This window comes from Metopolophium dirhodum, chromosome 4 (assembly GCF_019925205.1).
Source record: "Metopolophium dirhodum isolate CAU chromosome 4, ASM1992520v1, whole genome shotgun sequence".
NCBI classification, from domain to species: domain Eukaryota; kingdom Metazoa; phylum Arthropoda; class Insecta; order Hemiptera; family Aphididae; genus Metopolophium; species Metopolophium dirhodum.
In genome coordinates, this window is record NC_083563.1 from 15,478,403 (window position 1) to 15,490,664 (window position 12,262).

Consider the following 12,262-nt stretch of genomic DNA (forward strand, 5'->3'; position numbering starts at 1 on the left):
TTTCACAACCTTATTTTTACGACAACACCCTAATTTAGACCCATAAAAAAAGCGATACGCTTAAAATAAGTAATTTTTGAAAAAGCAACACTATAATAATTATAAACCTAAATGTAAATTCACAATGAAACAATCTTTGAAAATTGTTTTTTCTTATATGTAGTTTTTACCATCACGCCATAACGCCAAAATATCATATATATTTTATACTTTGAAGTTTGAATACATACAATACAAATAAACAATTTCTTTGGTAACACATCATGGTAATTCGTGACACACCGGATGAAAACCACTATGGACTATACCTAATAAATTACAATAATAGCAATATATTAAATATAATACAAAATTTTCTAGGCTGGCAGACCGTTTACGCTTATAGAATTATTTTTCATATGCAATGAATGATTTATCAATTTATCATTGAATTCGTATTTAACACATACATTACTCAATTACAATTTACAAAGTACACTCGATACTCTCAACTATGTTTCAACAGTATATCAGAGCGGGAGGGGGGGATAAAAAGTAATTAATTCCCAGTAGTTGTCTTAATAATTTAAATAACATTATAAGTTATAAGTTATAACAATTCATCATTGTTAATCCAAACTCCAAATCTGTCAAAATCTGTCAAAATTATGCTATTGACTATTGTCAGATACCCAAACCATATTAATTTTCTATATATCAATTATGTAATTCTTAATTTTCAAAAAAAGTTTTTAACTAGAATTATTCTTTGAAAAAGAAGTATGATTTAAGAGAACGTCACACCCGCATGTGTTGTTTCCGTCTTACAAATGTACAACATACCAAAAACTGTTTTGCGCGGGATAATTTTTATCTTTCTGTGTTTGTAGTAGTGACTCCAAAATTTCTGAAAATATAGTGTAGATGTAGAAAATTATCTATGCAACAGCGTGCCTATATTTTAGATAACATAAATACAATAAAAGTTATTTGCTTCTAAACATTTGTTTTTATTTCATTTGCTTATAAAAAATGATTAGATAGTGCTATTAAAAAAATACGCACGCTGTTGTACAGATAAAGTTCTTCTTTACGTGTTATGAAAATTTGGTAGTTCTACAACAAATATGGTGAGAGAAAAGTTGTCCCGCGCGAAACAGTTTTTGCTATGTTGTACATTTGTAAAACGGAGACAACACATGCGGGTGTGACGCTACATGGCCATTTGTTGTCTCCGTCTTACAAGTGCGTATAACATCGCAAATTTATGCTCAGCAGATCACGTTTAGCTCCGTTAGTTTAAAAATTTAAGTGAATCGACCTATTTTGAATCTTGATGTTAAGAACATTATCTATGTTTGTATGTGGGTTTTTTACAATAGTTCAATTTTTTTAAAAGTTATGCTATATGTATTAAAGCGTAAATTTAAAATGCTCATAACTCACTTAAAAACTGAGTTATCATAAAAAAACCTACATGCAATATGCAAACACAGATAATGTTCAATACCATCAAGTTTCATAATAATCGATTCACTCTAATTTTTAAACTTCTGAACTACTTCTGATACCTCTTTGGTATGTTCGTATGTTACGCACTTTTAAGACGGAGACAACAAATATCTGTCCTCTTAATAAGTCCTGATCTAATTATTTAATTTACTATATATAATTAAATCCTTATATGTATATGCACTTATGTGTGTGTACATATATGCATATAATAAAGTAGTAATTTAGAATGTGTACGCAATATATACAAATAGTAAATCATATTATATAAGTGAATATATATTGTAAATACGTATATATTGCAGAGCGCATCCTATTTTCACATTACTACAAATTTTTTTTTTTTTTTTAAGCATAATATTTACAATCTATACAATTTGTACAATAAGTAAATTTGATAACATGGGTAATATTAAAATGACTTGAATGTCTTGAGGGGGGAAAACCGTCCAACAGTACCTACTATTTAATTTGATGGGTTCATATAATATGGAGACCGTTAGGCAAGAGCGTCTCTTGGCCATTTTCTTTTTAACCTCCTCGGAGGATTGTTGGGGATGGTTATAGAGGACATGCGGGAAATTAGAGGGTTTTGGTTCGAGTGCAGTTTGGAATGAAACTTTTTGTAATGACGAGTTGCTATTTCGTTGACTGTTGAGCATAGGCGCAAATAGCGTTTGAGATTTGGGGGGGGGGGCTGAAGCCCTAGCTACTAAATGAAGCATTGAAGCATTTATTCAAGTAATTAACACCAAAAAAATGTTTAATACAACATATAGGTATATTGTATACTGCTTACTTAATTACAATATTGACAGAAAATACCACTTACTAAACATTTTTTTTAAATGTGCTATTTCATGTAGGTACTTATAATATAGTTGTCAAAATTATATTTATAATATATAATATACATTATACACCACATAAATTTTAGGAAAACAATAGGAATTATTACTGTAAGTATGGCTTTAGAGCAACAATTAACAACAAAATAATATAATTATAGAACACATTTTTATTTTAAAAATGTACCTTATACATTTTTAGAGCTGTATTCTTCGGTTAGATTTAGCAAACGTGTTTAATATTGTTTCAGTATCTACTTTAATATCTTTTTCGATATTCAATATTGCTAAGTTACTAAATCAGCCCTGAGTCATATTAGCTCGGACATATGTGTTGATCCTTCTCATAGTTGAAAAGGACCTTTCACAAGTGGCCGAGCTCACTGGTAATGTCATTGCCACTTGCATAATTTTAAATAAATTAGGAAATACTTCTTCATTTAGATGTTTTTTGATATTTTCAAAATTAACTTCGTTCATCATGTTTTTCATTACATTCATTTCACATTTCAAGTTTGAAAAATTGATATCAAAAGTATCCTGTACAAAAATGTACAAGCAAAACAAAATAGTTTAAAAAAAGTATTTGTCAAATGGAATTCATAATTATAAATATTGCTCAAATACAAGTTACAACGTACTTTATAATAATCAATAAGAAAAGATGATTGTTGAAAATGTAATTTAAATAGTTCATCAACTGCTGTTGCAATGTTTAAACTCTCCTGTGAAAATCGATACTATTTTAGTATAGCCCGTATAGGCGTATAAAATATTACGTATAAGTATAACAGCCAAATGGTATATCAATATGAGCTGCAACAACAGACTCCGTAATAAGAAATAAGAATGCTTATTAGTTATTCCTTATTACTTATTATCCTTAGTTCTTGGTAGGTATTATGGTTTATGGCTACAAGTCTTCAATGTACAATAATAATAAAAATAATACCACGATAAATAAAATTTGTTCATTTACGAGGTAATCTTAAAAATACGAACACGAATTTTGCATCATAATCCATGATAAAGCTTAAAAAAAATGTAGGAAATGTTTGGGAGGGCTATTGAAGTGTTTGGGGGGCTTAGCCCCTAAAGCCCCCCCCCTATTTGCGCCTATGCAGTGTTGGGATTTGGAGATCTTTATGTAATGCGTCGTTGGTAATATACCATGGGGCTCCAGTTATTTGTCTAAGACATCTTATAGACTGGAAAGCTTGTATGGGTCTTATATTGGTTGGTTTGGCTTGGCCCCAGATTTGGATACCATATGACTACAAAATTAAAACCAACTTTTAAAGATTTTGATGCTGGTATTCTGCAATCTTTATATCGGAAAGTTTATTTACCTATTGATTTTAATGTTTTTAATTGCTCTTTTCTATAAACATGTAATCTTATTCTTATATACCTATATCATATATGTCAAAAGTTGATCTATCGTCTTTTAATCCACAACATAGTTACGACACTTGGCTAGCAATAACGAAATGCGTCGCATAGGTACACGAAATGAAGTGAGGAACTAGTCAGCACCACAACGCGAGATGCGGCCGCCGTGATTCCAGATTTCATTACAATTTCTCATTAAAAAGTTTGCACGTTTCCTTTAATAACTTAATTTCTAACAGTACGATTTTGATGATTTTTGCAAAAGGATCATATGCACAATATTTTAGATTTTTTCCAATTTATTAGGTATTAATATTGACTCAGTAGATAGGTAATTAGTTAGGTCTGGTTAAAAAAAACACCAAAATTTACAATTTTTAAGTAAGTTTAAATGGGCAACTTCTGCTTTAAGATAATATTCACATTGTCGTGCAGCCGCTATATTTTTTTTTTTACTTAGCTCGCACCATGACTGTGGCGCTGCAGGATAATAATAAGTAGGTAGGTATTATTTTGTATACATATATTATCCATGTATGCATTATAGGTACCTAAATATTATATTTTAATTAATTGTAATTAGGCATATATTGTATAACACTAATTTACTTTTTCATTGTTATGAACTCACCTACTCCAATAAGCATAAGCTTTGCTTTTTGGTAAGTTTTTTATCATATGTAAAATTAATTTGTATAATATGTATTATTTTCTTTCTTATATACTTATATATGATGATAAAATATATTATTATTATTTATTATTTACTAACAAAATACATAGGTACCTAGTGTCCTAGTAGGTAAATAAGTAACCGACTGGGGTAATAAAAAACTAAAAATAATACGGCCATAAATCACTAGACACAACGAATTTCGAAAGAATGAAAATTTGAAATGAATTTTGTTGTACTCGTTAGTCGTATAGATCTACAGCCGTTGTCATGTGACTAATATACTATATGGTTGCGTGACGGTCTTTGGCAATACTACAGAATAAATGAAATTTCATCTATCTTGTTGACTGCAGTGGTATAAATTATTATAGGTAGCCTGTATAGGAACACGGAGTCAAATTTAATTATCAAATATAAGAAAAAACACTGCTAGTGTTTACACAGGATATTTTTGGAAATTGACTTATTTTATGTGTGGGGGCAGTACGCCAGTACACACCGGCCAACGATGTAGATAATACGGTGTAAGCAATAAGTTATAGACACTCGGCGCCGAAAAGTGAGTCGAATTTTGACGGTATTTAATACGGGAATTGTTCGCCAGGAGCACTAAGGAGGCCGATTCTTTAAATAATTCTATGTAGTGATATATACGCATTAAAACTTTAGGAACGAATGTAGTTTACTTCCCAAACGATTTTTTGGAATTTTCTTTTTGGAAATCTATAGTATTTTTATGATCAACGTGTTGGTGAAATAAGAATTTACTTATCGTACTTACCTTTTATGTTATTGTTTATAAACCACGTAATAAAAGGCGACAGACGTGTTTTTGCAGTCGGTTTACGGTCGAACTCTCGCCGTGGGCCAGAGTTTAGGTACGATGTACCTAGTAAAAAAAAATGCTAAGTATCCGAGTCGAAAGATTAGATCATAGTACAATATTGTCATGAACATATTTATAATAATATACAATATATAAAATATAATATAACACATTTATAGAAAATTACTCTAATGGTCTAATGTTCAATAATCAATGTTAATTATTACGATTTAAGGCCGAAAAATGGCCGCGTAAAATTTTCTGCCAACCCCGAATTAAGATTTACTTAATTCGTGCTGCCAACATAAAATTTGATGAACGCGATTATATTATTCTGTGGTGATATTTTCAGATCTGCCCCTGGTAACAGTTATAGCTGATAAGAGCAATCAAGTAGTCAGAAGCACGGTTGCATACGACATCGGACATTAGACTTTTTGTGGTCTGTTAAGTGTAAAATAACTAAAATATGAACAGAATAGTATTTAAGCAGTTATTATAATAATCTGTTCATTGTCAGAACTCTAGTTTTAAATATATATTTATAGTACTAACCATTTTAATAATTTTAGGTGACAATTGTTTGTATTTTGTAGTATATAAAACATAATTTATGACATAAATGTGTAGGCTTTATATTGTTTATATTTGATTTTGTGTCACAAAATACCGATGGTGGTGATGACTTACCTTCTCATTTGAAATAACTAATAGTTAATTTATGTTTGTGATAGGTAGAATGTAGATGCATTGTTTTTTTGTATTTTGCTGCTATGAAAATTGAAAACCTACAAATTCAATTAAAATAAATTGTCTGGTCTAATATGTTGTACTTAATATAACTTTGATCGAGATCATACAAATTTTGTTCAAAGTAAAAGTACACATTCACCATAATATGGTAAGTAATATTCCTACTAAATTAAATTAAATTCAACTGATTTTATTTCAGAATTTATTATAAAAGTTTTTGTATACTATACTTCAGTATTATGATTTTATGTTGTAAGAATTAAGTGTTAACCATGTACTAAAAGTATTTTGCTGTGACATTAATACTAAACAGTATAATTTTAAAACACCTTAAAAGTTCTCAATTATAGTGAACATATCACCTATTATTTATCTAATAACAATCCCTCAATTCTCTATGCCTAAAAAGTAAAAACCATAGAAAGACCTTATATATTATTATATTATGTTCATTTTATATATTTATATATTTAATTTTTGGTACTTAACTTATATTAAATTTGTTTCAGATGTTGTGATGTGATTGGTTATCACGCATCGGTTATGATAGTTTTGAAGGAATAATTTGCACTTTAGTGTTGTAACCCATTTTAAATGGTAAACACAATATTAAATATAAAAACACAATGAATTACATATTTGCCTGACATAAATGAAGTACTTATTAGGATGATAGCATAATTCTTCAAACTAATTCATCAGGTACATAATTGGTATATATCTATATTAATTAATTGATAATAGAAGATTTTAAGAATCAATCATACTAGACAGTAGACTTCTAAATCTTGTTTTGCATTGATTTAAATTAAATTATATCCAAGTTAAAGTTTTAAGATTTAAAATTTGACTCAGCCGAGTTTATGTATGAAACCAAATATTGTTAGGTATTCAATTAGTAATTGCTTTATTATTTTTTTATTTTTTTTTATACTGTTTGGTAGGCCGTCATAGGATTTCAATATTTTGACTTCAGAATTCAGAATTCATCTTACTAATCAATTTTATCTTCGAATTAAAAAATATTTTATATTCATGTTTTTATTTAATTATATTTTATACTCATGTTTTTATTTAATAATTTTTCAAATTTGTTTAGTGTTTAGGTTATAAGTTAAATAGTTACATACATATGGATAGTCAAAATCAGCATTTAATTGACCACAATTACATTCAGCCTGATGAAGAAAGAGACGATGTTCCATACCCGTTCGTTGACCATAACTATACCTTACCAGTCATTGCTAATAAACCAATAATATACAGAATTCTCCCCGGCATTCAACGCAATACAAAAATATATGTAGATGATTTTGGATATAAATATTATAAAAAAAAGTTACTTGTCAATAAAGTAACATTAATATGTGAGCGACAAAGAAATCCAAGTCGCCGGATGTGTCATGGTACTGCATCAATTAATAAAGATGAGACAGATAAACAAATTTCAATTGGAACTCCTCATAATCACAATCCTCCAGTAATTGACTTGAATGTACCATTATTGAGAGACGCTCTCGGTGAAAGATGTCTTGATCCAATTAGAACAGAGTCTGTTCGGAGTATTTATAACAGCGAAATAATTAGGTAATTTCATTTTCATTAGTTAATAATATAGTTGGCCACTAGGTAAACAATTTTTCAAAGTTTGTTTAATTTTTTGTTCAAGTTTGGTTTGGTTTGGTTTTTAAAAAACTAGGTTTGTTTTTTTTTTGAATTCAAACCAAACACCTTAGATTTGTTTGATTTTTTGATCTTTAAACAGTTTGACCTCTACCTCCCACCTCTACTTCAAATTGGTTCACAACTTAATTTGGCTAAATAAAAATATTGAATAATCGTTTGGGTAACATGCATTTTTACCTAATTTTGAATTTTTATTTGTATATAGGTTATTGAATGATATTAGTCAGAATATTTTATTCAAACATTTTATAGCTATGGCAAGCTATGGCAAGAATAATTTTATTGTTTCTTTTTAAGAGGATGTCAGCACACTATTTGTTTTCTCTCTCTGGCCCAAGCGCAACATAGACAAAACGCATTTACGCAGAATCATTTTTTCTAGGTTTTTAAGTAATCTTAGTGTAAAATCAACTATTACAAAAAAGATAGAGAATAATATTTTTGAGGGAATGACATATCGAATCATCTAAATATTGTCTCAAAACAATTTAAACATAATTTAAATTTACAACATTTTTTTGTTTATTTTAAAAGTTGAATACAAAGTCAAATAAAAATAAAATATAAAATCAATATGTCATTCCCTCAAAAATATTATTCTCTATCTTTTTTGTAATGGGTGATTTTACTCTAAGATTACTTATAAACAAAGAAAAAATGATTCTGCGTTGATGCGTTTTGTCTATGTTGTGCGTGTCTCTAATTGACAATTTTTAATATCATATTGTCTTACACTTTAAAATATCTTTTTATTTGTTATTATTTTGGCAGGCATCAAGAAGCGGCTAAAAATTATACATTTAAACAAACACAAGCAAGAGTAAAAAGAATGAGAAGATTACGATTACGGCGATTAGTAAGTTATGTTAATAATATATTTTAACAGGAAAGACGATAATTTGGAAAGAATACCATTCAGTGGCGCTACCAGGAGTTAGCCCCCTTCCATAATTTTAACGCTAGTTGCGCCTATTAAGTTATTGAATTGGAATTTTGTCAATACCCACAATCATGTAAGGAAATAGTAAAAAAACACATTTTGTACTAGGATTTTCGAGTTTTTCGGCCAATGTCGTCATTTCCCATATTAACGTCTTTGTTTTTTTATAAACAAATAATTGATTTATTTCCTTGGTCTATCTATGGCCTTTTGACATACCATACTAACTGATAACCGTTGTATAGTTGAAATAATTTCCTCAGTGTCAGTGCTTGAATTGAAGGGGAATAGAGTCCTTCTTATATTTTCTATTTAGAATATTTAATCAATAAGACATATTTTAAATACTCAGATATGCAATTTTTTTTAAACTTTTGTATCCCCCTTCTATTTTTTCCCCAATTCAAGCACTGCTTGGTATACAGTAGTTATTACTTAAAATACTAATATTCTGTTGTGTGTTTAAATTTATCATTGTAAATCTTGATTTTATACTTCAATGGTTAAAAGGTATACTTTATTAAGAGGACGCTACCCATTCATTTGTTGTCTCCGTCTTACACATGCACAATATAGTAAATTATCATTCACTAGTTTCAATAGTGTGCTGTTAGTTTTGATACTAGAGTGAATTGACCTATTATAAAACTTTTAGGTAAGAACATTATTTGTTCATAAGCGTTGGCTTTTATTCGATATTTTAATTTTCGAGTGAGATATAAGCATTTTTATTTTTTGATATTTCAAATACCCATACCTGGCTTGAAAATGAAATATCGGCAATGCTTATGCACAAATAATGTTATTATCTAAAACAATTATTATAGGTCAAATCACTCTAATATTAAAACTAACAGCACACTATTGAAACTAGTGAACGACAATTTGCTATATTGTGCGAGTGTAAGACGGAGACAACAAATGCATGGGTAGCATCCTCTTAATGGTATGCGTCATGCTTATTGTTCAATATCACTTAAAGAGTAACTTTGGAATGAAAAAAATAATTTGTTTTATAATTTTTGTATAATTGTTTTTATATTGTAATTTTTTATTTTTATTTATATATTGTAATTTAAAATCTTATTATATGAATTTTTTTTTTTTACAGACAATTGATTATTGTTCATAATCACTTAGTAAAATTTCCACAGTTCATAAAATATGATCTCTTGGTAATTTCTTGATTTTTTTTTTTGAACATAATTTGTTTCAATTGCGATAAACTAATATATTTAACTGTTTACTTTACTAGATTAGAGATGGTACGTGCAGATACAAATGAGAAGATACAACCTGACCGATTAGGGAATGTGTACCAGCAGATGAATGGAGTCAGTGATTTTTTAGTGTTTCTTATAAGTTTTTGAGGTGAACTGGTCATCAAAATGATGGTCATGTTCAGCAAGTCCCCTCAAGCTAACTCATCAATAAGATGGTGTAATTTTTATCCACTACTTAAGTTAATTGAAAATGTATTCTCATCAATTAAATTAATTGTGTTACTTAATCATTGTTTATTGTTCAATGTTATAAACTAACACAGTGATTTACATTTTTTACTCAAGTTTCATACTAAGCATTGGATTTAATTATTTTCTAAATTATAATTATTGTTATGGGCAATTTAAATTATATGGAATTTTCAAATAAACACGAAACAATTACAATTAAATACATATAATAATAATTGTCACACCTTCTTAAATGTGACTGTGACTGTAAAATGAATCCAAAGTGTGGCACTGGCACTGCCAAGACAAAAGAATTTTTCCATCAACACTGCAGTGTGTGGCCATATGTAGACTTTAAAACAGATGCTTGTTTTGAAGTTGTTGAGTTCTTAAGAGGGCGCCACACCCGCATGCGCTGTCTCCGTCTTACAAACGTGTAACATGGCAAATTTTAGTATTGTACGTTCCGAATAATCCATTCAACTCTGTCATGAATCTATGATTAATATTGGTCCTGGAGCGAATTCACCTATTATAAAATTTAAATGTAAGAATAATATCTAGTGAACCTTGTTGGTTTTTATATTTTAATTAAAAAAAAATCTATTAGTATTTTAAAATTATAAATTATTTGGACATTATAAAATACTCATAGGTAGCTTATTTAAAATTTAAATTTAAAAAAAAACCAACGAGGTTCACTAAGGATAATATTCTTCCTTTTAAATTTGGTAGTAGGTGAATTTGCTCTTATATTATACATACCTGAGTTAAATGGATTATTCAGAACGTACAATTTGCCATGCTACAAGTTTGTAAGACGGAAACAGTGCCTCCTTTTTGGAGGCGTGACCAGAAATTTTGGATTTTCAAAAAAAAAATATTTGTTAAATTTATCGGTATTTTTTTATTATATTTTTTATTTAAATTAATATCGAAAAATTACTGGGCCTCACTGAAAAAAAATCGTGCTTAGCACCCACGCGAATTTTTCAATTTTTATTTTCGGAAACCTATGTATTACCAATCAAGAACGACGGTGCAAAATTTAATTTCCGGAAATCATTAGTTTTTATGGTATAGCCTTACGAAGTTCACTATTTTCGGTGTTTTACGGACACGCACAACGCCTATTGTTTACCGCACTTATAAAGAATTAAAAATTTTTTTTTTTAAACCCTAGGTAGTTAAATCAACGTTTTAAAAATTAAGGTTAAAAAATAATTCTGAGACCCTTATTGAGGGATGTTTTCGATTTTGATTATCTGAGCGAGCGCAGCGGCCGAGTGGCCATGCTGGGTCCGGGTGTACACGAAAATACCAAAAATTTTAATTAGCTACAAGTTTAAAATAAGTCTGACCGCCAAATTTAGACTTCCCGACGTTTTAAGTATGCTTAAAACTACATATTTACATTAAAACAAAACCAAATTGAAAAAAAAGGATATTCAGTCTTCAGTGAAACAGAGAAGTTTCCAACGCGCAGTAAAATGAGCGTTGTACGAATGAGTGTACCGCAAATCTTTAACTTTGTACGGCTATAACTTAAAAAACTAATGATTTCCGCTAATTCCTTATTGCACCATCGTTTTCAACTCGTAATACATAGGTTTCCGAAAAAAAATTGAAAAATTATTTTGGGCGCTAAACTAAATTTCTAAAAAACTTAAATTAATCAATTTTGAGTTATGACTACTTAATACTTTTGAATAATGACAAAATAGCTCTATAAAATCCAAGAATGCCACATTCAATATAATTTTTCATTTAGTCACTAAAAAGATGTGTCAGTATGACAGTATTTAATTATTACATTTGAAGCTAATTTTCAAAGCAAGAGAGCCATATTTACTTTATAGCAATTTACTTATTTTAATTTATCCATTATTCACTGAAGCCAAAATTCAATACATTTATATCTTAGTCCGTGGTAGTCATATAGATACTTTGTCATGTATAATTTTGAATTTTGAATTGTTTTATCCATGGCTAAATATATTTAGCCATGGTTTTATCTCATAGATAATATAAGAATTAATTCTTATATTATCTATAATGGCCGTAATATGTAATCCACTGACTAAGATATTATATCCATCGAAATCACGATTTAAATTAATGTATATACTACACAAGTATATACATCTCGATGGTGTGGGGCAAATATTGATATAATAATTGATAAATGATGATGAA

General features: G+C 28.9%; 1 protein-coding gene and 1 pseudogene across 3 annotated transcripts; one reads left to right on the forward strand and one right to left on the reverse strand.

Annotated features, from left to right (window-relative positions):
• Positions 1-2,537: 2,537 nt before the first annotated feature.
• On the reverse strand, positions 2,538-3,364 carry LOC132943555 (uncharacterized; annotated as a pseudogene).
• Positions 3,365-5,622: 2,258 nt separating this feature from the next.
• On the forward strand, positions 5,623-10,123 carry LOC132943013 (uncharacterized). 3 transcript variants are annotated; one of them, XM_061011772.1, is made up of 7 exons: positions 5,623-5,805; positions 5,968-6,134; positions 6,496-6,583; positions 7,086-7,573; positions 8,444-8,528; positions 9,724-9,787; positions 9,868-10,123. In XM_061011772.1, exons 3-6 carry the CDS (start codon positions 6,581-6,583, stop codon positions 9,742-9,744), a joined length of 597 nt encoding a protein of 198 aa, XP_060867755.1. In that variant the 5' UTR covers positions 5,623-5,805; positions 5,968-6,134; positions 6,496-6,580; the 3' UTR covers positions 9,745-9,787; positions 9,868-10,123. The 3 variants fall into 3 exon arrangements, with proteins under 3 accessions (XP_060867755.1, XP_060867757.1, XP_060867758.1); XM_061011774.1 differs by having other exon boundaries at positions 5,972-6,134; XM_061011775.1 differs by having other exon boundaries at positions 5,623-6,134; positions 6,496-6,688.
• The last annotated feature ends 2,139 nt before the right edge of the window (positions 10,124-12,262 follow it).